Source organism: Gopherus flavomarginatus, chromosome 19, assembly GCF_025201925.1.
Source record: "Gopherus flavomarginatus isolate rGopFla2 chromosome 19, rGopFla2.mat.asm, whole genome shotgun sequence".
NCBI classification, from domain to species: domain Eukaryota; kingdom Metazoa; phylum Chordata; order Testudines; family Testudinidae; genus Gopherus; species Gopherus flavomarginatus.
In genome coordinates this window covers 24,618,852-24,645,408 of record NC_066635.1, presented here as the reverse complement: position 1 = coordinate 24,645,408, position 26,557 = coordinate 24,618,852, and the positions used below count along the sequence as shown (strand labels likewise).

Below are 26,557 nucleotides of genomic sequence, written 5' to 3'. Positions count from 1 at the left end.
TTGTACAGGGAGTGACGTTTTTCCTAGCCCTGAGCGATGTAGTTAAGCCAACCTAACGTTGTGTGGAGCAGCCCTCAGACTGCCAGCTGCCCAATGTGGAGGCCGTGTTTGATCAGCACCAGCACACGGCACCCTGATCCTGATCCTGCTGGTAAGAGGTTAAACAATGAGCAGAATGCTACTCCCAGGAGGACTGAGTACAGGCTGCTCCTGCGGCACACCGGCTCCAGGTTCTGGCATGTGCCGAGGGACGTTGGGCTTTTGTACAGAGAGTGCACACAGCACCGCGTGAGGGGAGGGGAAGCCAAAAGGACCAGAGTGAAACTCCCTAAGCCTCTGCTCCCTTGGGTGCCCGGCACAGCCCATGCCTGGTCTCTTTCTCAGGTGCCTGGGCACAGCATGTGGGCCCTCATGTCTTTGTGAGTGGTCCTGACCCTGTGCTTCTACCTTTGTTGGTGGGCATGAAGTCCTTTGCCTTGTCATTGCAGTAATGGAGACAGCAGGACAGAATCAGGTCGTCGTTGTTGCCCTGGAAGGAAGGACAACATGACCCATGTCAGGAAAGAGAGCTGCTGAACTCTGCATTGCAGCACTGACCCCCAGGGCTGGGCTGCTCCAAGCACATCTGGCTTGTGGCAGTGAGCGGCCCTCCTCTCCCACCAGCACGGCTGGACATGTGCAGAGGGTTGCTCCTAGGTGGGGGTGAGCTGCCCTCCAGCCCTGGGAGGCACTCTGCCCACATGTAGAGAAGCTCCGCCCAGCTCCAGCGCTCTCTCTGTTCAGCACCTCATCACCACTGCAGAAATGGGGCTGCCGTGCTGCAAGCTTCCTCTGAGCAGTGTCCTCCTCGGGCTGCACCTCCTTTTACCTGCTGGCCGGTGGTGTCTTCGCTGCGGAAGGAGATGGACTCGAGCTCGTTGCCTCGGCTAGTCAGAGCCCTCATGCAGTTGTCGCGATTCTCAAAGCGCTCCTCCAGGAACTCAATGGATCTCCTGGCTTTCTCCTGCAGCAGGCGGGCATGGCCCCCCGCCCGATGCTCCAGCTCCGGGCCCTTGGCCAGGCCATCCAGCTCATTGATCACTTGGAAACAAAAGGGAAGAGGAAGCTGAGTTAGGATGTAGCAGGATGCTCTTGGGAACTGCAGTCAAAGTCTGACACAGACCTGCCAAAGAGCCTTATGGATAGGGCACTGGACTGAAACTCAGGAGATGCAGGTTCAATTTCTGGCTTTGCCATAGACTCTTCAGGTGACCTTGGGTAAATCACTTCATCCCTGGGCCTCAGTTGCCCGCCTGCAAAATGGAGAGAATGCTGCTGCTTTCCCCCCTCCGCCCCCCTGGCTTTGTCTTGCCTATTTGGACTGTACGATTTTCAGGGCAGGGGTGGTCTCTGAGTGTGCCCAGCACAACGAGGCTGGATCCCGGAAGGTCTCCAGGCACTACTGTCACCCACTCATGCTGAGCCGGATGCTTTACTCAGAGCTCAGGCTGAGGGACAGGAGAGGAGAGAGCCTGTGGGGAGGCCAGACCCAGGGCAGTGCCGGCTGGAGGACGATGCTGGGCCATCCAGCCCCATCTCCACCTCCTGGCTACAGCAGCTAATCACTGATGCTGCTGAGGAATGCACCTGGCTAAGTGCTATAACGTGGGCAGTGTGCGCCCCGCAGCACCTTCACAGAAGCCTGCAGAACTCCTGGCCCTGCCGTCTCCCCTGCAACAAGCCTCACGGCAGCCACTGTTCCCAGCTCACGGGGTAAGGTGGGATTGCCAGTTGGCTCTGGTCCTCTAGGCAGGATGACACACACAGTCCCAACCCCTTACAGGGCTGGCTGAAGTAGGGAGAAGCGAGATCCCTCCTGCCCAGCCTGTGGGACAGAGGGTCCTCTCTGCTGCCCTGCGACTGACACGAGAAGGCAGAGACACCATGCTGCCCTCTTGATACACGGAGCCTCACCCCGGATCAGGCTGACTCCCAGGCCTGCTGCTCATTTTGCTTGGCTGAGGATTAAGTCCTAGAGCCTTCTGTTTTGGTGCCAAGGGACAGGAAAGCCTCAGCCACTCCAGCACCTGAGGACAGAGTGGGGGCTGCCCTTGCCAGCAAGAGAGACCGCAGCAATGCCCATGGGGCTGTTGGACAGAGCGCTGGGAGCCCCTGGCCCACAGCCTCTCCCAATAAGAGACACCCCAGGAGGCACTTTCATCCGGCAGAAACAGCCCATGTGTGAGAGACAGTGGGACTGTGGGCATGGGCAAGCGGGTGATTGCTCTCTGTGCACACGTGTGAGCGAGCCTGCGCACGGGAGGGAGGGAGTGAGCCTCCGTGCGCAGTCTGGCTTTCAGACATGGCTTAATTTCTGAAGATTCTTTCCAAGCTCCAAGCCAAAGCCCTGAGATCAAGTGGGAAATATGCATTCCTCGGGGGCTTGGGGAGAGCGTTCGGGGTCTGAGGCCTCTCCCCAGTGCTGTGAATCACTGTGCAGGGAGCCTTTGTGAGCGCTCTGTTCTAGGGGGAGGCTGGCACTCATTGTCTGGGTATTCAGATGAAAGCTACATGGAGCTGCTTCACTCCTCACTCATTCCTGACTCCAGAGACCCACTGTTGCCATTTCCACACACTGCACGGCTGGGATTTGGAGGGGGGTGAGGGAAGTGGTGCAAAAACGGAACATCAAACAGGAAAAGCTGGTATTCCATCCCGAAATCCGCTTTCCTGCTTCCAAACCAAACAGGCTTCAAAGGGGAGGCTTGTTTGTGCTTCTGCACCAGGCCTGGCTTCTCTATGGCAGGGTCAGGCTCGAGGAGCACGGAGCAGGTTAAAGAGCAAGAGAAACAAAGTGAATGGAAAGCTGCACTTAACCCCTTGCTATATCCCGGGGGTGCAGGGTTCTGTGCAGCCTGCAATCCGAGAACGAGGACGCCATGCCGAGCACCTCTGCTGTTAGGGGAATATTGTGCCTCCCGCTCCCACACCTGGGGACCAGCTCAGCTCCCTCGGCCAAGGGTTCACACTGACCCTAGGGCACAGATTTTATAATTAATTCACAGGGCTTTGTGTGTGCGGGAGAAATCCACCTATGTCCAGCTACAGACGTTGCTGCTTTGGCATGCTTTATTAACAGCCAGCAAGGAGATCTGGCAAGCTCGTGGGGGTGAGGCCCCACCAGCCCCACTAACATGAAGGGAACCTGAGGCACAAATGGGAAAGAGGTGTCAGAGCCAGGATTAGAGTCCAGAAGCTCAGGCTACGCTGCTTCTCTCGTGGCTGCAGGAAGCTGGAGACCCGCAGTGCCCACAGCGTCCTAGATCCCCAGTGACTGACAGGGCTGTGGTTGGAGGGCAGGAGCTCCTCTGGCAGGGTGGGGACATTGGGTTTCTAACCCTCTGGCTGGGGCCTGGGGTTATCCAGCTTCAGTCAAAGCACATGAGAGCTGAAGGGAGGGTGCCAACATTCTCAGGTCCTGTTAGCGTGGATCGCACAACCCCCAGGGCTCTGTAAGCTCCGCTGGGGCTGACAGCTTCCTTCCCTTTGCTTCCAAAGCCCTGGAGCTGGAATGCCGAGCTGCTGTGCATCCTAGGGTTCCCATGCTGAGCTGGGCAGCCAGCCAGCTCACTCAGCCAGGTGATGGATCCCCCTCTGCCATAACCAGGAATCCTCCCCCAGGACAGTTAATTCCTGCTCTGCTGCCTGCTGGTGATGATGGCCCCTCCATGGAAAAGCCGAGCAAGCAGGAGGGCACAGCATCTTACTGGTGACACAGCTCGAGCTATGGAATTCCTTCTGGTGCCCGCGAGTCCCTGGATCTCACTACTGCCCTGCACCCTGCAGGGACACCTGTCTTGTAAACACGAGGCGGAGAGAATAATGCCCCTCCCGGCCCTCGTGGCAGCAGGGGTCCAGACCCACAATCCTCCATTCCCAAGGGTTTCACACAGGTATGCTTGTCCCACTGCCCACATGCTACATGTAGTCCTGCTCACTCAGACTGGGACAGACCCCAGGCAAGAGGCGCCAGGGCCCCAAGGCTGGGAACTGAGGCAGGGACAGGCAGCTCTCTGGGGCACTGGGCCTGGAGACGCTTAGCTCTGGTCCTGATTTTGCGTTCCTCCAGGAATTCTGTGGGCTGCAGGCTAGTGCTGCCTGGGGCTTGGGCTACCTCCACAGGGCTCCAGTTCTGCAGCCCTAAAGCGGGCTGGGCCAGAGGAACAATACCTCGAACCCAGGGAGTGATCGGATAATCAGAGCTACGGCAGCTAACCAAACCTTCAGCCGCCCTGGGAGACCACCCAGCAGCACAGCGGTTATCTGCCAGGGCGAGTGTTTCCCAATAACGGGAACCAGCTTGGGTTTTACTGCAAGCTTTATAAGGAGAAAAAGAAGGGATGGGCTTCGCTGGGACACAGGCTGGCCATTTATTTCGGCTGCCTAAGCCCCAGCTCAGCCAGGCTAAGCTGTCTGCTTGGATTGTTTAACAATTCCCCCACCCTGTTCCTTTCAAAATTCCCTTGAAATCCTGTTTAACACCCTTCTGCCTCCCACAGACCTGGCGCCCTGGCACTCCATAGGCCCCTGTGGGAGGGGGATCCAACCAATGGAGCAGACTGTGGGCAGAGCCATGGCAGAAAGGGAGACAACCGTGCCAGGGACCAGAAGAGTGTCTGCAAGAGACCTGTCAAAGGGCATGTGTGGGGAGAGTGCCCGCCTGCCCAGGCACGTGGCTCCCAGGGGTGAACCCTGGCCCACCCCATCCCGCCCAGCACCAACGGCGGGAACTCACGTGGGGTCGTCGGCTAGCTCATGAATACAGTTATCCGTCACGCTGACCGCCACTAGCCAAGGCACCACACAGCCAGCAACAGACCACACAAGTAACTATGGGGCCATGCAGGATGGAGGGGGTCAGCCTGCCGAGGGCTCCACATGGGAGACTGGGCCCCACCCAGCTGGAAGGGCAGCACCCCCTGCAGATAGCAGCAAGGGGGGAGGGAGCATGCGCCTCGCCCTGGCCTTACTCACCAATCAGGGGCACCACCAGGATGAACTTCCGCCACTCCAGCAGCTGCTTCAGGCTGTTCAGGTGGTCGATGAAGCCGTTGGTGTCTGGCACCAGGAAGACAGGTCTGATCTCCAGCTCCATCTGCCGCATCTGGCTCTGATCCTTCAGCACAGCCTGTAAGAGCCCAGAGCGAAGAGTGAGCTGGGGGCCTGGCCACAGCAAGCTCCCAGCCTGGCGCATCCTCCAATTCTGAACACCCTGGTCAGAGCCTCCAAACTCCTGGGCCAGAGAGCGCTAATGGGACTTACAGTAGGGAGATGCGTCCCTCCCCCCAGCACCTCAAGGCCTTCGCCTCCCTGGGCATTCAGCAATGCTCCGCAGGGGCACGCACCTTCCCGGGGCTGTGTACAGGGCACTTCTCATGATAAATCTGGCTGAGCTGCAGCACACTTCTCAGAGCTTTCACTGCTGACACTTAGGCCTCGGCTACAGTTTTTGTACCAGTGTAACTATGCCCGGGAGGGTGAGATTTCTTACCAACACAGCTACACTGGAAGAATCCTGTGTCTGGACACAGACAGACTGGTATAAAGGTGCCTTCTGCTGGTGTAGTTTATTCCTGTTCCTGGACAGGAATAGCTCCTCTGGTATAAGCACTTTTAAACCATACATCTGTACCCACACAGAGAGGCTGGGTGGTTCCCAGTTCATTCAGCACCCACTAAGATGTAGCTGGTGCTCCAGTGGGCAGGGCCCTTGTGGGGAGCGCAGGTGGACGAGGGGCCTAGGGAGGGCTTTGATGTGCTATGCATAGTATGGCAGCTGCTGCTAGCTCCTCTGGATGTCGGTGTGGGAGAAGGGCAGTGAGACAGCCCCGTTCAGAATTGAGACTAGTGCTTGGGGACTGCAGGGAGAGAGGCTCCCAGGCGGCGGCTGGCACCATGACATTCTGAATGCCCCCTTTGGCAAGGGCAGCCCCGGCTCCCCCTCACCTGGGAGCAGAGGGGTTAAGTGCAGGTGACAGGTCAGGCCCCACAGGATAGCGGGTTTCAGGGTTACTGCAGGAGGATGTCTGAACACACAGATCGCTCCCCATATGAGACAGCGTGTGCGTATGCACATGGGTGATGCCAGCCCTGAGATACTGTGTGGGATCCTGTGTACATGCCCAGTGTGCAGGTGATCCCATCTGCATGCCCCCTTGCATGCGGCATTTGCTGTCCTAGCTCTCACAGGCTGTACCCATCAGACTCCTGGCAGCTGCGAGTAGGGCCTGTGCTGCTCGTCACGTCCCATTCCGCTCCCCGGGCCGCCCGGTGAGAGAAGGACACAGGATGCACAGGGAGTGAAAGAGCGAGGTTGTGGGGAGTGTGCCAAGTCCCCTCGCAGCTCCAGGACGCTCAGGGAGCCAGAGGGAAATTCGCCTTTGCAGAGTTCAGAGGCCGGCAGCGAGATTTATTTTTGTTTGTGAGAGTAAAAGGCTGCAGAAGCCTCTGGCCAAGGGGACATGGGGGGGGGGGGGAGTGGCCTGTGATTCATACAGCCTCTCACTGGCCTTGTGCCAAAGACGGAAGAGAGCCTGTGTGCAGAACTGAGAGGCAGGAGCCACATTAACTCTTCCGCTGGTACTGAGGACACAGGAGCCTGCACCATGGTCAAGAGGAAGAGAAACTGGGCTGGGAGTTGGGATCCCAGGCTTCTATTCCTGTGATGTGTAACTCTGGGAAACCACTGCATCTCTCCAGGCCTCAGTTTCCCCATTGCTAGAATGGGGACAATGGCCCTTCCCCACGAGCTGGGAGGCCAGGCTGTGTGTGAAGCCCTGGGAAGTCATGAAGGACCACAGAGTATTACTAGCACTGGAGTAACAGCTGATGTGGCATGAGATGGACTTTGGGGCCCTGGTTCCCAGTGGGTGAGGCCAGGCTGGCTACAACCCTGAGCTATTGGGGCAAGAGGAAGTGAGTGCTCCATGCCTCTCTGGCAGAGGGAGCAGTGGCTCATTTACATGGCAGAGGAGCTGTCAGGAAGGAGGATAGCTGAGGACCAGGCAGCACTCCACATCCTCTGCCAACCCATGGCCTGGAGCCACGGCTTCTGCCCTGCATTCTGCCCCAATGGGATACTCCAGGCTGGTCTGCAGCCAACTCCTCAAGGCCCTCAGCCCACATGCCCAGGGAGTGCAAGGAGCTGGTAAGGGGGGTGGATCTGTCAGCTGCCCCAGCTGGTGATAGCACAGAAATCAGGCACTTCTGAACACACTGGAACCCCAAATTCCCTCCATATCAGCACCAGCTGGAACCCCCTGGGGACCATGCCAGTTTCTCCTGTTTGGAAAGGGAGCCAGCCACGGGCAGAGCCATGGTGCAGGCCGTGTAGGGCCTGGGGGGGCAGTACCCGTCACGGTGCAGACTGAGGGGCTCACGGAGCGAGGACAAGCCACTGAGCCCCATGGCTGGGCAGCCCTGGGAAGCGATGAATAGTGTACCTGCTGCAGGAGGAGTCCCTGGCACACCACTCCCCAGTACGACAGTCCCTCCACCAGCCCCCGTGCCCCGGCTGGGGCGCCGACGCCATTGCTGCTCTTGTCCAGGCGCCCCTGCCCACTTGGGCTTTGTCTGCTCTGTGGGGATACAGGCGGATTTTCCAAGGGACCGAGAACAATGCCTGTTACTAGACTTTGCTTCAGGGTTTCCTAGTTCCAAGGTTTGTCGGCAGTGTCTTCCTCAGCGTAAACGTGCCCCGTGCCTGGTAGGGAGCTGGGGCCGCCGCCGCGGTGGAGCCGCCGGGGGTGGGTGTACGCCTTCCGCAGCCAGCAGGCACCCGCTCTCCGGCAGGTGCGTGTCAGCGCGTGTGCACCCGCCTCATTGTTCCTCAATGGAAAGCGTGAATGGGATGTGGCTATATTTAGAAAGTTACTCACGCAGCCACCACAAAGGAGCGGCTGCATCTTAAGGGGGTGGCCACTGTGTGTGCTTGGAGGGGACAGGAGTGAGGCTATTTCGGGAAGACATGTCATAATTGGCTGCCCAGTTAAGCTGCTTCTGTAATGTCGAGCAAAACAATAGCAGCATCCAGAGGAAGAGCCTGTTATGCTTCAGGTGGGATGTTTTTGGCGGTTCAGGAAACCTGACCGCTCCCAGTGCACAGCAGTGGCACAAGGGCTCAGCCAAGGGGTGGGGGAGGCTGGGAACCCAGGCGGCAGCCAGTGCTTCCTAAGAAAGAACATGGCTGCCTAGGAGGGCCCAGCTGCCACACACAGAGTTAGAATTACCACCCCTGTGACGAAGTGGGGCTGTTCTTAATGTTTCCTCTGAATACTGTGTGGGTGCCTCAGTTTCTGGCCGACACTCTGTCTCCTGGCAACTAATGGCCTGGGCCCTTCCCCCCTGCAAGGGGATGCTAAAGGTGGGGGAGAACAAGGAGATCAGGTGACCTCTTGGCCCGGGAAAGAGACAAAGGCCAGAAAGGAGGGGCTGGAGGGGGTTTTTCAGTCTGGAGCTGGCTGGGGACGAGGAGTGAAGTGCAGACGGGGTTCTCTGTACCTACAAGCTCTGTGTTAGACCTTGTTAATGTCATCTAATAAATCTCTGTGTTACTGGCTGGCTGAGAGTCACGTCTGACTGCGAAGTGGGGGTGCAGGACCCTGTGGCTTCCCCAGGACCCTGCCTGGGCGGACTCGCTGTGGGAAGCGCACGGAGGGGCAGAGGATGCTGAATGCTCCAAGCAGAGACCCAGGAGGTGAAGCCGTGTGAGCTTCTTGCCCTGAAGACAGTCTGCTCCCAGGGAGAGGAGGCTCCCCAAAGTCCTGACTGGCTTTGTGGGGAGCAGTTCCAGAGCATCGCCCGGGGACTCTGTGACAGCATCTATGCCAGTGTGTGAGAAGAATATAAGAGCTCAAAAAGCTGAACTCAGCCGTGCAGCTCTAAGTTTAAACACAGCAGCACTTATGCTGGCTGGGAGCAAAGGGGAGGAGTGGGCAGACATACCAGCCAGGATGAATGGCAGGAGATGGGTGAAGAGGGCACCAGAACTCTGCCCTTGCAGGGAAGGCGGGCCAAGGGGAAGCCAGCCCATGGCAGAGAAAACAAGCTATGAAATGTACAGGTAGACAGAGTTGAAAGTCTATGCCCTCTGGCTCCTGCTCCAACCTCTACTGCATCAGAGGCACAGGCCTTCAAAGGGAAGGAGAGTGCTTCAGGCCACGCTCCTCTCCCTCCTCGGAAGTGGAACAGGAGCCAGTCCCTTAGAGCACGCAGAGGCTAATGGGGCCGGGAGCGCCAGGCACCGTTACCTAAAGAACAATCAACTAAAGGGAGTGCAGGGGACATAGGCTCTGGGTGTCACACAAACTACTGCACTCCACTGCATTCGGTGGGCTCGGATACTGGCCCTGTCATGTGAGATAAAGCTGACCAAAGGAGCTGAAGCAATGGCAAATGGCCAGTATCCAACCTGGCGCACATGCCTAAGGGTCCTACAGGGCTTGGGGCTGGCCTTCACTAGCGCCCTAGGGTGGGGAGTCATGCAACCTGCTGGCAGCCATGATGGGAGATGGGGAGCACGGCAGAGAGGACACTGCTAGCAGAAATGGGCAGGAAGTGCTGAAGATTCAGCTGGGAAGAATGCAGCTAATCCAGCTGGGTGGGGAGAGCTAATCCGATCTCAGTCAGTCCCTCTGGGGAAGGAACCTGGGGCATGGCAGACCCAGCCTGAGGGGCGAGGTGGACAGAACGTTAGAGAAGGGCTTGCAAGGGCAGAGGCAAAGGAGATGAGTGGGATTTGGGACTGCATGCACAGAGCAGAGAGGGGAGAACCCCTCTCCACAGGGCGGCTGAGTCTGTGGTGCCTTCAGGGCACCACAGAGCCTTACCAGCTACAGGGAGCTCAGCGAAAAGCACTGAAGCCAGCCAGAGGGCTGGAGGGATTGAGAGATGGGGAAAGAGAGAGAAAGAGGATAACTCAGTGGCCAGGGCACTAACCTGCCAGGTGGGCTCAACTCCCTGCCCGCCACAGATTCCCTGTGACCCTGGGCAAGTCCCTCAGGGTATGTCTAAATTGCAATAACCCCCCTGTGGCCCCGACTCCCAGAGCCCAGGTCAGTTAACTGCAGCTCGCGGGGCTACAAACTGCAGTGTAGCTGTTTGGGCTTGGGCTGGGATCTGGGCTCTGAGACCCCGCCCCATTCTGCCCTGCCCCGCCCTCCCCCTGGGTTTCAGAACCCAGGATCCAGCCTGAGCCCAAATGTCTCCACTGCAATCCGAGTCAGCTGACCTGGGCCAGCTGTGGCCATGCTGCTGGTCTTTTACTGCAGCATAGACACTTCCTAAGTCCCTCTGGGCCTCAGTTCCTGTCTGTCGTGTGGGGATAAAGGTCGTGCTGCCCTGCCTCTGGGAGTTCAGACACATTAAAGGCTGTGCGGTGCCCAGACACTACTTCAGTGAAGGGGGCCATATCTACCTCAGTGAGGCAGACTGAAAGCTGCTGGCCCAGGGACAGGTTGGGAGACAGCCCCACCCTCCCCACGGAGGGGAGGCAAGCTTTAGAACCGGCCTGGAGTGGTGGGATGAAATCAAGGCCAGTGTCAGCTGAGTCTCAGGAGTGAGCCGGGCCTGGCTGCAGAGTCTCAGAACCCCACTGCTCCAGACAGCCAACACTAGGTAGATGAAATGCTGGTGAAGCTAAGTCCCCTCCTGCTTCCTAGTGACTTCAATTGCCTGCCTCAGGCTGCCGGTCAGCATCCACTGCAGCATGAAGGCTGGGGCCCTCCACATGTCCTGCTCCATTCGCTTCCTGACCAATGCTGGGCTGAACTACTTCACTCAATGAGCTCTCCTCCACGCCTGAAAATCAGGCTTCAAGTGCACCTAAGCTCCCAGCTGCACAGCCCCAGAGGCAGCCCATGCCCTCGTGCTGACCTCCAGCGGGCTCCGAGCCCCGGCCCCATCGGCTCTGGAAGAAGGGAGGAGTGCACTGGAAAGAAACCCCATAACACCCTTCGGCAGCCCCCAGTTTTCCCTGTGCAACAGGAAGTGGAGACCCTGGGGCACCCAGGGAAGCACTACACAGATGCAGAGAAGGGCTAGTGGCCCGGTTGGGCTCTGCAAGCACTGCCATCCCTGAACACGTGCAGTTCCTGTTTGCTGTGTCTGAACACGGCACTGGGAAGTGGGGAATTTACTGACACCTCCCACTTAACAACCCTGGGAGGCTGGAAGGCTTCAGGACGCAGTAATTTACAACCCCTCTCTCCAATCTCCACCTCACTTGCTGCTGCTTTCCTTCTAGCAGATCCCTGCCAGCAGCAATGGGCTGGTTAATGCAGGGCAGCCCCTCCCTCCCCGCACAATTCCGACCTGCATCTCAAGAGGGATTTGTAAAAAAGGGGAAACATCCAGAAAGGTTGGGGTGGGGTTGGAAGTGCAGTGCAGTGGTTCTGGGCCCCCAGCCAATAGCTGGAGGGTACACATGTGTGCACTCTCCCAGTAGAGCCTTCAGCGGCCCTGTTTTACAACCACCTCGGCACAGACTGCAGAGTTCACGCATCTGGCCAGACAGATGTGTCTGGCTTACGTTCAAGGCTGGAAAATGAAGAATTATGGAAGTGAAGGGCCCTGGGCATTACAGAGGGCGGAGGTGAGGGGGAGGGGGACCAGGGAGAATTTTCCTCTGCTGAGAAATCCTCATCTGGGCTGCGAGGCTGGAGGAGGAAGAGGGGCCAGAGAAAGCAAAGTGGCCAATAGCCATGCATGTGAGCTTGCTCTTAAAGGGCCAGTGCGCTCACAACCAGGGCCCAGCTCCAAATCCAGCCAACTTAGTTCACAAGCGACCACTGGAGAAAACTCTAGGAACTCAACGGGGCTAGAGTAAGAGAACTTCTGTCTGTCTGCTTGTGTTGCCAAAGTGATGCTTTGGTTACAGCCATGGGGCAGCATCTCCCTACGGGGGCTCTTTAATTGCCTCCGGAGACCCCCCCACAGGGCGGAAATGCAGAGGCACATCACGAGGCCTGGCTGCGCAGATCCCTGATGGGAGGATGACCCTGCACGGGGGGCAGCACGTTGACACTTGGCCTCGCTTGCCCTGGCTGCTCCTGAGTTTCTGACAGGTTTGCATTCACCTTGGCCTGGCCCCTTTCTTCTGAAGCCAATGGAGGCTTTTCCACTCTCTCCCATGTGACCCGAGAGGAAAGCTCAGGCTTCTGCAAGATTTCCCATTAGCTCCCTGCCCTCGGACACATCAGGGAGAACAGCTGACTCCTACCCTCCCAGTGGGGATACAAGTGCCCAGGTGTACAAGGGACGGGCTCAGCGACGCTCCCACTCGCCGAGGCTGCCCTACCTGAATCTTGTCCTGACGACGCTGCTGCTCAGCTACTTTCCTGGCCAGTGCTTGCTTCCTGGCTCTGAGTTCCCTGATGTCAAATTCTTCTCCACTGACTTCAGCCTCAGAATCATCTTCAAACGCCTCAATCCTCAAGTCATCCTCCTTCTTACAGGGAACCCAGACAAACCAGAACAGGAGAATTCATTATAGGTGAGAGTCAGCGACACTGAACGCCCCTCCCCAACACACGAAGCCCCCTGCTGCTCTGACACTCCTTGGGGAGGTTTCAGCCTATTTCTGGAAATACTAAACAAAAAAACAAGGGAAATGACCCTCCTCCCCACCTACTGCCAGTTAACACAACAGGGCTGAGTGACACCAGAAAGGCCAGGAAATCCAGAGCTGAGGCTTAGAGTAAGGAGGGTGTGGCGGTTAATGCACAGGTCTACATTCAATTCCAGGCTCTGTCAGATGCCTGGCGTGACCCTGGACAAGTTATTTAACCTCTGCGAATGGGGAGAATGCAGCTGCCTTTCGCCTACCCTTCCTCTGCCTTGTCTATTTAGACTGTAATCTCTCTGAGGCAGAAGGCAGAGACTGTGTCCTATCATGTGTCTACCAATGGGCCCCAACTGCAGCTGAGACCTCTCGGTACTATCCTAACACAAGTAAAAACTCAATAAAGGTTAGAAACATGAACTGAGCCTTCTGCCACTAGAGAAGGAAATTTAGATTCCTGGATTCCAAGGCCAGGGGGACCATTAGATTGTCTGGTATGCCCTCCCGTGTAACTCAGGCCAGAGAACTGTCCCCAGCGCTCCATGCATCAAGCCTGTTCTTTCTGCATGCACCATAGCAGATCTTTGTGAAGGGGAGGTCCAATCTGGATTTAAACACTCCAAGTGTGGAGAATCCACTCATCCCTCGGTGAGCTGTTACGCTCACTCTGAAACACTGGCACCTCATTTCCAGTGTGACTTTGTCTGGTTTCAGCTCCCAACCCCTGGGTCACGTTCAGCCTTTGTCTGCTGGACTGAGGAGTCCCCTCTGCCCACAGATCTTCCTCCAGGTGGGTATTTACAGACTGTGATCAAGTCACCTCTGCCTCTTCTCTTGGCTAGCACTGGCAGAGCGTCTCTCCCTTCACCGGAAGGCAGGTTTTCCAAACCTTGAATCACTGCAGCTCATTTCTGAGCCCTTCCAGCTGGCCCACGTCCTTTCTGAAGCGCGGACACCAGCACTGAGAACCACCCCCGGAACAGTCTCCCACAGACCGGATGCAGTGGGAACACCTCCCTCCTCCTGCTCCACAGCCAAGGATTGCATTCACCCTCTTAGCCAGCCCACTCTTCAGCCGGTTTCCACCATGACCCCACGGCCCTGGCAGAGCCCCCACTTTCCAGAACTCTCTCCCCCTGTAGAGCTGCTTTCCTGGCTCCTAGCTGGAGGACCCAGCCTTTGGCTGCATTGAAAAGCAGATTGGCCAAGGGCACTCAGGTTCCCCGGTGATCCGCATTGCTCTCGAGAACTGCCCTATCCCATCATTATCCACCACTGCATCAATCTGGGCCTCAGCTCCAAACTTTACCCCCAGGGATTTCATATTTTCTTCCACACCACTGACAAAGACTGAGTAGCTTTGGGGCGAGAAGAGATCCCCGTAGGGCCCTTCTAGAAATACTCCGTATTGGACTCGCCTCTGGCCTCACCGTGGTTCCAAGGCAGGGTGTACAGCATCCTCTGGGTTTTGCACGAGCACATTCCTAGTTAATAAGTTGACTCATTTACATTTCTGACTAGCTCCTGGGTGGTGGTTGAGACCCTTGGTGATTGCAGCAGGCTGTGTGTGTGCTGCTCCAGGCCAGTAAGGATGTGCAGTTGCTGAGGGAATTGGGTGGGAAGGGCTCATATTGGGGGCTTCTTGTCTTGTTTCAAGAAATCCCCTTGGAAGGGCCTCAGGACTACTGTGTGTTGAAGTTGAGGAGGAAATGGCAGTTCCTCTGCCACACTGAGCTGCATGGCTATAAACCCCGACACTCCCCTCACCTTCCTCTGCTGCATGGGGCATGGGGCATGGGGCACTTGCAGGTTTAAACCAGTGTAAATGGTAGATGCTTTGTGACATGAAGTCTTCAAATGGTGATTGGAGGATGTCAGTAACTCAGCCAGAGGTCAGGGGTCTGTTCCAGGAGAGGGTGGATAAGGCTCTGTGGCCTGTGATGTACAGGAGGACAGACCAGATGATCATGATGGTCCCTTCTGGCCTTCAAGTCTATGAGTCCTTGGGTTCCGGTTCCAGTGGAAGCCCCTGTGCTGGAAGTTAGCCCCTGCTCTTCATGCCACATGGCGTGTGTTTGGGGGGTCAGTTTGGTTTGCTCAGATGGTCTTCATGGGACTGGGCCTGCTCAGACATTCCCACTGATCAGGATGAACCTCGGCCACACACAAAGCACCAATTCCCAGGCCAGGGAGTGAGGCTTTCAAGTCTCAACCAAGCCCTGGACCTGGCAAGAGAGGCAAAGGCTGACAGCCAGGGACAGAGCGTACTAAATCTCTGGGCATCTGTGACCAAGTGGGACTGTTCTTAATGTTTCCTCTGAATACTGCGTGGGTGCCTCAGTTTCCCCTTAGCATTTCTTAAGTCTCTAGGTGGTGGGATAAAGGCCAGTGTGCATAAATCACTGACACTCTGTCTCCCTGGCAACAAACGGCCAGAGCCCTTCCCCCCTGCAAGGAAACAGCTAAAGGTGAACAAAGAGATCAGGTGACCTCCTGGCCCAGGAAAGAGACAAAGCCCAGAGAAGGAGGGGCTGGAGGGGGTTTTGAGTTTGCGACTGGCTGGGGACGAGGAGTGAGGGCAGACGTGGGGGTCTGGCTCACTGCCCCCCAGAATGGACCCGGCCGAGGGGTCCGGTTCTCTGTACCTACAAGCTCTGTTTTAGACCCTGTTCCTGTCATCTAATAAACCTGTTTTACTGGCTGGCTGAGAGTCACGTCTGACTGCAAAGTGGGGGTGCAGGACCCTGTGGCTTCCCCAGGATCCCGCCCGCGCGGACTCACTGTGGGAAGCGCACAGAGGGGCACAGGATGCTGAATGCTCCAAGGAGAGACCCAGGAGGTGAAGCCATGTGAGCTTTTTGCCCTGAAAACAGTCTGCTCCGAGGGAAAGGAGGCTCCCCAAAGTCCTGTCTGGCCTTGTGGGGAGCAGTTCCAGAGCATCGCCCAGGGACTCTGTGACAGCGCTCCTGCCTCAGCGCAGCTCCAAGAACTTGGAGAGGCTTTCAGGGAGCACGGGCTACTCACATATGCACTGGGCACCTCATGCTTCCTGGTTTCACACACAGTAATTTTACTGAGACCAGGCAGGGTCACACACTGAGCAGTTCCTCCCTCCTAGTGACCCTGTAGCCATGGGAAGGAGGAAGACAGGGCCCTCAGACTCAATTCCTTCTCTCAGGACGGCACAAACCACAGCGAGAGGTAGAGAGATGACAGCCCCAGCGTGGCGCACAGTTCAGATGTGCAGCCTGCAGTGTTGTTTCCAGGTTTGGAATAAGCTCACCCAGGGTCAGGGGATGGTCACGTTGGCCTGCTTGAGGCTCAGCTCAGACTCAAATGCAGAAGCTCGTGGGTTACGTAAGGAGTTCACAGAGAGGTTCCCACAGTTAAGCAAGCCTAGGGGCCTCCCTGGTTAGCCCAGAGGTGCAGGGAATGACAGGGCATGGGGCACCATTCTCTGCCCCTTAGCCCAGTTATGGAAAAAGGAATTCCTGCCGCCAAGAAATCCCTGCTGAGAGGAATGAGGGTGCCCGAGTGGCAGACACCGAACTGTGCCACAAAACCCCAGATGGGTCATTCTCTCTCTCTGGTCTGTCTCTATCTCAGAGCAGAAGGATTCACGTCTCTGTGTATCACAGTGGCTTATGACCACTGCGGCCGGGATCTCGGACTGTCCTTCCCAACAGCCGCAGTCCTGGTCTGTGTCCCTGCAGGTCAGGGTCACACCCCAGTGCTGCCATGCGGAGATCGCAGGCGGGCTGAAGGGAGCTAGGGCACTCTCTAGCTGGGTGCCTGGGCTCCACCCAGCCCTCTGGGGACAGCTGAACTAGCTAAGTGGACTCTCCGAAGGCAGGCCACCCACAGCCACGGTCACTACAGGGCTTTCCCTACTCTAACCTGCTGTGTCTTTCTAGCCCCGATGGAGGAGGATGGGCAGAGCCAGGGCCTCCCAGTCCCTAGCTCCAAATGCCTCCACTGTTTCCCTGGCATTTCAAACTGCAAGATTAAACACAAGGAAAGTGTCAACCTGCAGTGTGGCTGGCAGGGCCGCTGGACACACACACTGAGCCTGGAGTGAAGCGAGGGCTACAGGAACAAGCAAGGGCAGAAAAACAAGAGCGAATTCCTTAATCATATCAGGATGTGAGAGGCAGGGGAGGGAGGGGGCGCGAATGTCAGCTCTTCCTGTGCGTGTGCTGGAGGCTGGAGTTCAGGCCTCTGCCACACTGAGCGTGAACCCTGGCAGCCCCTTGCCGGGCTCCTGTGCTGCACGCTAGGAGAGCTCTCCCCCCTTCACGTATGGAACAGCAGCATCTGGAACTCACAGCAGTGAGCAAGACAGAGGCACATGGGTGGGACTGGAAGGAAGGGGCACCAGCGAAGTAGACTCGAGAGACCAGGGCTGCTTACTAGTCCCCTCCCCTCGCCCCAGAGCAGAATGCACACACAGCCACCATGGCTTTAAATAGTGGGAGCTGCAGGGCTGGCAGGGGCTGGGCCCACAGTGGCGACCCTTCCTTCGCCGAGGCGCGCTCTTCCCGCACAGTACCTGATCTTCCAGTTGTTTTCCCTCTTGGCTTCCCATTTCCTTTCCCATGGCGTCTGGGACGGGTGCCACTGACACATATTTTCCACCCTTGAATGCCAGCAAAGGCTCTTCTTGTCCACAAAGGGCTTCCAGGAAATACTTCAGAACTGTGACCCTCTTGCAGTCAGCTGCAATAACCTACAGGGTGAGGACGAGGGGGTCAGAGAGAGAAAGAAAAACAGAGTCAGTGCCCAGGGAAGGCAGAGAGCAGCGGTGGTCAGCCACTGACCAAAGGGAAACCTTGGAGCCTGGGGCCCAGCTGCTGTGAGCAGTGCCAATGCATATAGCAGGGCCAAGTAAGCACCTGGGAGAGGATGGTTCCTCAGCCCCCTTTGGTTTGATGCCCAGCTCCAGTGTCTGGCCCTTGAGCTTGTGGCCCAGGGGCAGGGAGAACTAGGGCAGGCTAATGCGAGCACAGGCACTGACACCTCTTGTGCACTGCAGACAGGAGCCATCTCACCAGCCTCTCCCCTGCAGCTCGCTCCTGGGTCCGAGCTGAAGGAAAGGCCTCCCACCCCCAGGCAGAATTCCCACCCAAGGGCTGGAAACCTGCTCAAATGGGAGGTGAATGAGGAGGATCGTCCTGACTGTTTCATTTCAGCAAATCAACAGGAGCCCGACAGCCTCCACAGTGGAAGCAGGAGGGTTCAAACGCTCTAAGAGCAGGGGTCAGGCGGACAGCTGTCAGGGGAAGGACACTGGTGCTGAGAGCTAGCAGGCGGGGGTATTTTACAAAAGCTACGCACCTCCTGGACTCCATTGCTGCCTCAGCCCATGAGCTCATCTCACAAAGTAACCAGGGAGCCTGTCAGGGCTGAGCTAGCCAGGATGCAATTCAATACCGTAGGTAATTATCAAATGTATGAGACTCTCAGATGGAGTTTCCAGAGCACCAGAGCCTGGAATGCTCCCTCCGATGCCACAAGCCCCTTAGCCCTGCACCAGACTGTGGGCAGATCAGAATCCCTTCCCCTGCTAGCTAGCGCAGCACTGCGCCTGTACCCTCTCTGCCTGCTGCTTTCCCTAGGACACCAGCCTGGGAGAGCCGAACCCTTGGCGACTGTTTGTCCTGTCCAATGCAAACCGGGGCCCCAAGTGCTACAAACCTGCGATGGCCAAGTTCACAGCAATAAGTTACCCTTGTGCCCTGCTCGCTAATGCTCACTGGATTTCTTTTTGTACGAGTCTCACACTGACTTTGGTTCTGGCTCCACTTTACTCCATTTACACTGGAAGTAGTGCCCAGATTCTGCTCCTCAAGTCAGAAGTTCCCAGCCTGCTCCCCACTCACGGACCCCAGAACCAGGCAGCTCATTTCTGGGTTCTAGCTGATTTCACTCCAGTGCAAGCACAGTGAACCTGAGTGCCCAGCAGCCATCGGGAGGGCCCAAGGATCAGACATCAGGAAGCAGGGGTGGCAGCACACACAATGGGAGATAACTGGGCGGCTCAACACACAGTATGGGCATGGGGAACAGATGGGGTAGCAGTGCAGTGCCGAGCAACAGCAGTCAGGATCCCATGTTGCTATGGGAAACACTGCGCATACCAAACACATGCAGTGGGGAGAACAGAAATACAAAAGCAGGGCTGAGGTAGCACGAGGGGCCAGGTGACAGTGAGTAATGGGCTGGCAGGCGGCACGCAGTGTACCTGCCCCCCCGCACCAGGCTGCAGTGCAAAGGAAACTTCTGCACTTCCACAATGCTGCCAGTTTCCTCTCTGTGGGCTAATTTTAACCACCTTGTTGTTACAGTATGTGTCAGCCACCTGACCCCACTGTGATCCCTGACCTTGTGCCCCAGCTACTGCATGAACTAGGGAGCCTTATGTAACAAGCGCAGGGCTTTCCTCTGTGCCTGAAGCAGCACAGAATTAAAGGGCCCATCACTCAGACGCCCTCTCCTCCGAGTGGCTCACACAGACATTGCTAACTGCTGCAAGCCAGCAGGAGTAAGAAACCTGCCTCTGACTCCCCGAGGCAGAGGCCTCTGCGGGTGGTGGTGGTGGGCTGCCAGAAGGGAAAATGGAAAGGCTAAAGCCCCAGATCCTCAGAGATATTTAGGCACCTAACTCCTGCTGATTTCAGTGTGAGTCAGGTACCTAAAGCCCTTGCAGGATCTGAGCCGAAATGCCTTTGTGACAAACTGGGAATGTTCTTAATGTAAAAGCTGGAAAGTGCAAGGGGGGACGGCAGAGGTGTTGTATCTGGGCCACAAGGTGGGAAGTGGCTGCCCAAACCCAGGGCTGGCCAAGGCTAAGATGGGGGCTCTTAACCAAAAGAGCCCAAATCGCAGACCAGGTGCTAGGAGAAGACCCCGTCCCAGTTTGAAACCCAGGGGTATTGGGGTGGCAAAAGGGTACAGGCCGCATAAACCTTCCCACATGCGGCCTGCAAGTGCCATCAAGCACACCCGACCTAAGGGAGGGCATGAGATCGGACTGTCCTGGTGTAACTCACACCAAGGAATGGGAGAGATGCTGGAGCATCCCTGGGAACATTGGTGGGTTCGAACTTCCCCAGGTCACTGGCTGAAGCGACCTCGCTCAGTTCAGTCTTGAAGAGGGGAGAGATGTGACGAACTGGGAATGTTCTTAATGTTTTCTCTGAATACTGTGTTGGTGCCTCAGAGTCCCCTATGCAGTTCTTAATATCTAGGTGGTGGAATAAGGGTATGTGATTGGTGCAGAGGAAGGGGCCAGTGCACCTAAATGCCTGGCACTCTGTCTCCTAGCAACTGATGGCCTGGGCCCCTTCTCTGCAAAGGTGCCAGCTGAAGGTGTTGGAGACAAAGAGGTCAGGTGATCTCCTGGCCTGGGAAAGGGGCTGAGCAGAGAGGAGGGGCTGGAGGGGGTTGTCAGTCTGGAGCTGGCGGGGGATGAGGAGTGAAGTGCAGACGTGGGGGTCTGGCTCACTGCCCCCCAGAATGGACCCGGCCGAGGGGTCCGGTTCGTGGTACCTATAAGCTCTGTTTTAGACCCTGTTCCTGTCATCAAATAAACCTCTGTTTTACTGGCTGGCTGAGAGTCATGTCTGACTGCAAAGTGGGGGTGCAGGACCCTGTGGCTTCCCCATGACCCCGCTGGGGCGGGCTCGCTGTGGGAAGCGCACGGATGCTCCAAGCAAAGACCCAGGAAGTAAAGCCGTGTGAGCTTCTTGCCCTGCAGACAGTCTGCTCTGAGGGAGAGGAGGCTCCCCAAAGTTCTAACTGGCTTTGTGGGGAGCAGTTCCAGAGCATCGCCCAGGGACTCCGTGACAGCCTTCAGTTTAGCTAAAGAACGATTCGTGGTCGAAGGGGACCCAAGAGTGAAGGGGAGAGTGGCACAAGGGGGAATGGTGTTGAACTAAGAGAAGGGAAATGTTGTCTGAACATCAGGAAAACTGTTGGGAATGTTGAAACTATCATGAAGAACAGAACTACCAGACACACACGAACACGATTTGTGGGGGAAGAGTCAACATGGTTTGTGTAAAGGGAAATCATCCCTCACCTATCTACAAGAATTCTTTGAGGGGGTCAACAAACATGAGCACAAGGAGATCCAGTGGATAGAGTGTACTTAGATTTTCAGAAAACCTTTGACAAGATCCCTCACCAAGGGCTCTTAAGCAAAGTAAATTGTCATGAGATAAAAGGAAAAGTTCTCTCATGGATTGGTAACTGGTTAGAAGATAGGAAACAAAGGGCAGGAATAAATGGTCAGTTTTCAGAACAGAGAGAGGGAAATAGTGGTATCTCCCAGGGGTCTGTACTGGGCCCAGTCCTATTCAACTTATTCCTAAATGATCTGGGAAAAGGGGTAAACAGTGAGGTGGCAAAATTTGCAGATGATACAAAATTACTCAACCTAGTTAAGTCCAAAGCTGACTGTGAAGAGTTACAAAAGGATCTCACAAAATCGGGTGACTGGGCAATAAAATGGCAGATGAAATTAAATGATGATAAATGCAAAGTGATGCACATTGGAAAACAAAATCCAAACTATACATATAAAATGATAGGGTCTAATTAGCTGTTATCACTCAAGAAAGAGATTTTGGAGTCACTGACAGTTCTCTGAAAACATCCACTCAATGTGCAGCGGCAGTCAAAAAAGCAAATGGAATGTTGGGAATCACTAAGAAAGGGATAGATAAGACAGAAAATATCATATTGCCTCTATATAAATCCATGGTACGCCCACATCTTGAATACTGCATACAGATCTGGTCACCCCATCTAAAAAAAGATGTATTGGAATTGGAAAAGGTACAGAGAAGGGCAACAAAAATGATTAGGGGTATGGAACAGCTGCCATATGAGCAGAGAATAAAGACTGGGACTTTTCAGCTTGGAAAAGAGATGTCTAATGGGGGATATGATAGAGGTCTATAAAATTTTGACTGGTGTGGAGAAAGTGAATCAGGAAGTGTTATTTACTCCTCCACATAACATAAGAATGAGGGGTCACCCAATTAAATCAATAGGCAAGCAGGTTTAAACCAAACAAAAGGAAGTATTTATTCACACAATGCGCAGACAACCTGTGGAACTCATTGCCAGAGGATTTTGTGAAGGCCAAAATCTTAACAGCCTTCAGCAAAGAAATAGATAAGTTCCTGGAGGATAGGTCTATCAGTGGCTATTAGCCAGGATGGGCAGGAATGCAACCCCATGCTCACAGACTTCAAGGTCAGAAGGGACCATTATGACCATCTAGTCTGACCTGCACAACGCAGGCCATAGAATCTCACCCACCCACTGCTGTAACAAACCCCTAACCTATGTCTGAGTTACTGAAGTCCTCAAATCGTGGTTTAAAGATCCCAAGGTGCAGAGAATCGTCCAGCAAGTGAGTGTACCTAGCCTCTGTTTGCAAGAAGCTGGGAGTGGATGACAGGGAATGGGTCAGTGAATGACTGCCTGTTCTGTTCACTCCCTCTGGCATTGGCATGGAAGAGAGGATACTGGGCTAGATGGACCATTGCTCTGATCCAGTATGACCATTCTTATGATCTAGGCTGGGTATCATCTCCCAAGGGAAGAGTGGGCACTTCACTGCTTGGAACACCCCTAAACCTAGACTAGAAACCCTGGAATATGTCCTGAAAGCAACACCACTGCCCTCACCTGTCATGGAGTCCCCGGGTGATGCTCTGGAACTGCTCCCCACAAAGCCAGTCAGGACTTTGGGGAGCCTCCTCTCCCTTGGAGCAGACTTGTTCAGGGCAAGAAGCTCACATGGCTTCACCTCCTGGGTCTCTCCTCGGAGCATTCAGCATCCTCTGCCCTTCTGTACGCTTCCCACAGCGAGTCCGCCCAGGTGGGGTCCTGGGGAAGCCACCGGGTCCTGCACCCCCACTTCGCAGTTAGACATGACTCTCAGCCAGCCAGAAAAATAGAGGTTTATTTAGATGACAGGAACACAGGTCTTGCCAGTACAGACAGCAGGACCTCCTTTAGTGAGGTCTGTCTGGGGCCCCAGGGAGACCACAGCCCCGTTGGGAGGCCCGAGCCCAGTCAGGGTGCCCCTCTCCATTTTCCAGCCAGCTTCCAAAACTGCCAAACCTCTCCAGCCCCTCCTCTCTGGGCTTTGTCTCTTGCCCCCCCGTTCCCGGCCAGGAGGTCACCTGATCTCTTTGTTCTCCCACACCTTTAGCATCCCCTTGCAGGGGGGAAGGACCCAGGCCATTAGTTGCCTGGTGACAGAGGGTCCGCCATAACTGAGGCACCCACACAGTACTCAGAGGAAACATTAAAAACAGTCCCACTTCGTCACACCACTGGCCACCCCTAATCAATTGTTCTGTGGAGGAGCAAAGCTGGAAGGAACAAAGAATGATACAGTTAGACTGAATATCAAGGGAACTTCCTACCTGTGAGAGCTACCAGGCTGTGGAGATGTTGGGAAAATGGGAAAACTCCTTGCTAGGGGCACTGCAAACTAGATTCGCTAACTACCTGGTGCCCAGGCTGTAGGCCTACCTTGGCTCAGAGCAGATGACTTCAGTGACAGGACTTTTCCAGCTCTAATATCAGCAGTTCTATGGGGCCCGGGCTGCTGTGTCAATGAAACCATGCATGCCCAGCTCCAGCAGCTCAGCACAGCTGTGCGAATACTTGGGTGTGGTGGTGTCTGGGCTTGCATGCATGTGCGGGAGTGACATGGTTGGGTGAGTGGGTGCTGCTGGGACACAAAGCATTGGAGCTCCCTGTGTCACCCACAGAGGAAGGACTCACATGCCTGCAAAGAGCTTGCTGGGGACTGTTGAGTGGAGCAACCTCTCTGGTCACTAGCTGCACGAGGTGGAATCTCTAGTTGGTCACTCAAGGTCTAGCACACAAGCAGATGATGGCAGGAACACAGCTCAATGCAGGACCAGGGATTGGCGTGAGGGGCCCAGCCCGGCTAGGCAGCTGGGTATCGGGTCTGCACCCATTCCTGAAGCGATTTTTGGGAAGCACCTCCGACATTAACGGCAGTTGTGTGTGCACCGCAGCTACACCAACAGGACTCAGTGCCGCCCCAGCTCCTGCAATGTGGCCACTGGGATGCATTCCTAGCTCACCTTGAGAGATGCTTTCCCCTAGCCAGCCCTCATACACCTGAGGGAGACGAGCCTGGGAGTAAACAGGAGGGGCCAGGATTAAACTGTAAAATCCCCCACAAAGTCAGGGAGCTTCAGCCTGGAGAGTGACCAGCGATGTTGCAGAAAAGTCCTCCCCCACCCTACAGGGGTGGGGTGGGAGCAACTAGGCATGGCCTCATACCCCCTCCCTGAAAAAAAATCCAACTAGGAAGCAAATGATTTCCTGCCAGGCTAACACAGGCTGAGAGTGTTTAAAGGGAGAAGAGCCCAGATGATGAACTGTGACATAATCCCCCAGTAACTTGCCTCATGAACACAGTTTTCCAGGCTGCATTAGAAGCAAATAACCTCAGCACCCCCCCATCACGTGAACACCCAGGAATAACAGCCTTGCTAACAGCCAGCAGCCCAGGGCTGGGCTTTCCTGGAGCTCGGCTGGCCCGGCTCTCCTTAGTTCAGAATGGCACCAGGAATGGTGGCCTCTGACATGGTCTGAGCAGGCTGACCCTGACTCGCACCAGGGTAGCTGGTATTGTACAGCAGCAGCCTGCGTGACACACAGCTACACAGGACGCTGGAAACTTCCTGTTTCGGGGGGGAAACGGAAGCACCCATATCAGCCCCAGCATGCCAAGGATGTTCCAGGCCACTGGGCTGCACCCCAGCGAGCCCATCTGACCTAAAGGGGCAGCCCGGGGCCATCAGTTATTCTTCACGCAGGCTCAGCTGGGAAGGAGCAGAGATGCTGCAGCCCGGGGGGTGGGGAGGGAGGATGTGTACATCTCTGATGCTGCAGAAAGAACCGAAAGTTCAAATGCAAAACCAGAGAGTGGATTTGCTGAGGTACAGCAACAGACGGGGCCCAAGGAGAAGAGTTCAACAGCAGAACGTGCCCTTCCCCCACAAGCTGTGCAGTGAGATAGCAGGAACCGAAAACCTGGCTTCAAGTATTCACTGAAGGCTAAAGTCAGCTTGACACGCACACAGCCACTTGGAAAGGGAAACTGAAACCAGGCTTTGGTGAAGTGCTCTGGTGCCCTACTGTGACCTGGGCTCAGTTCCCTAGAGACATGAGTGCTGCTGGGATGACAGTGCCCCTCACTACCACAGCATCTCCTGGGGACACGCAGCCAGAGGTCCGAGGAGGGGATCGCCGTGGGGTGGCTTTGGAGGTAAGGTGCAGTAGCTTCATGGATCACGGGCTTAATGATTTAATGGGGGCTAGGTTGGGCCTATGCTAACTCAAACATGTCAGATACGCAGTAAGACACCTCCCCCCCTGCAAACATGCTGCCTGCCTGCTAACACACAGTGAGGAGGGCTAACTGCCTGCTAATTCACAGGTCATATGTTAACATGCTAATCATTCACAAAGATACAGCAGGACATACATTAACATGCTAACTGCCTGACACAGTGGGATGCATGTTAATTGCACCAGCTGGTGCATTTTCAAAGCGCTTTTGCAGTTTTAACGCTATCAGCCCAGCCCTGCTATTTTTGCCTTCCAGTGACCACTTACAGAAGACCACAGGACAGGGCACCAAAGCTCCCCAGGTGTAAGCCCTGCTCCAAACCCCCTCCTTCGGTGGCCTTTGCCTCCTTTACCCCATGCCGGACCCGGGGTGGGGTGGATGAAATACATCGGAGGGAAAGGCACTAACAGGTGCTGGGTAGTATTAGCTATCTCACAACGTTACTAGAGGATTCTGCGCTGAAGCACTGCTCAAAGCCATGGGCACAGGAAGGCCAGGAGCCAGGCTGAAGCACACGCAGTCATGAAGGCAGCACATGTGCTACAGGAGACTACAGGCAGGGAGGGACTCACTCCTGTGAGCTGCAAATGCAGTGCTATACCTGGCACTCACAAGGTGACATCACCAGATACTAACTAGATTCTTGCTCTGGATCAGCTGTGGGGCAGCTTCTTCTGTCAATGCTGGACCAGGCTGCTGTACATACAGCTTTTCCTCAGCGAGGCTAATTGTGTCACACCCCCTGATGCCTTCAATCAGATTTTACAACTTGGTAATTTTACAGGGCAAATAACCGGGAGGCAGAAACGCAAAGTCTCCTTCAGCTACTCGACACGCTCTGAGAAGTCTACAAAGGGCTGGCCATCTGGCCTTGCAAAGCCTCAATTAGCAGTGGGGAGTCCATCATCTCTAGAGTTGAGTCTGAGTGGCGGGATAGGTTTGGTCCAGTGACTGTTCCCTAGGGCAGTGAACATTTCTGCACCCTCTGCGATGTAGCCAGGACAACCTAAAGCAGGCTGCAGATGCAGCTAGCTCAGTGGAAGAATTGTTCAGTCGACCTAGTTACCGCCTCTTGGAGAGGGGGGATCCCCTTCCATCACTGGAGGAAGTGTCTACTGGCTAATTCAGAGGATGTGTGCCCTGTCACAGCTGTTTTGTGGAGTTGCGAGAAAGATAAGAAAGCAGTTAGTAGGCTCTCTGGTGGAGGGCGTATGGCTTAGCAAGGGAAAAGGGACTCCTGCACCCCTGACAGACACACGCTGCCCTTTCTCTGTGGCCTCTGAGTTGATTCACTTAAGCTAGAACAGGTCATTCATTTGAAGGCAGAGAAGCCTGTTCAACCCAGGAATGGTTTCTTAAGGTCCCCAGCTGGCAGCAGTGACCTGCCTGGTAAAGCAGAGTGTGGAGCTGGCCTGAAATGAAGTAGCTCATTGAGCTGTTTCCCAACATCTTCTGATAGCGAAGTTCCTAGTGATAAGCAAGGCCCACAGCTGATGTGGCTCTGAGGCTGACAGCAGGGGGCAATATGGAAGGCACACAGTCCC

General features: G+C 55.6%; 1 protein-coding gene and 1 long non-coding RNA gene across 5 annotated transcripts in view; one reads left to right on the top strand and one right to left on the bottom strand.

Annotated features, from left to right (window-relative positions):
- SMG6 (SMG6 nonsense mediated mRNA decay factor) overlaps positions 1-26,557 on the bottom strand; it is a 152,309-nt gene that overhangs the window by 2,225 nt on the left and 123,527 nt on the right. For 2 of the 4 annotated variants that reach the window (XM_050929062.1, XM_050929060.1), the window contains exons 14-18: positions 17,148-17,324; positions 12,335-12,484; positions 5,014-5,167; positions 869-1,080; positions 448-529 (exon numbers count right to left, since the gene is read on the bottom strand). In XM_050929062.1, coding sequence (XP_050785019.1) covers positions 448-529; positions 869-1,080; positions 5,014-5,167; positions 12,335-12,484; positions 17,148-17,324 — 775 coding nt within the window. The other 2 variants (XM_050929061.1, XM_050929063.1) reach the window with 2 other exon arrangements.
- LOC127037412 (uncharacterized) overlaps positions 24,020-26,557 on the top strand; it is a 37,472-nt gene continuing 34,934 nt past the window's right edge. Inside the window, exon 1 of the long non-coding RNA XR_007770363.1 lies at positions 24,020-24,929. This is a non-coding gene — a long non-coding RNA (uncharacterized LOC127037412). The remainder of the gene's footprint in view (positions 24,930-26,557) is intronic.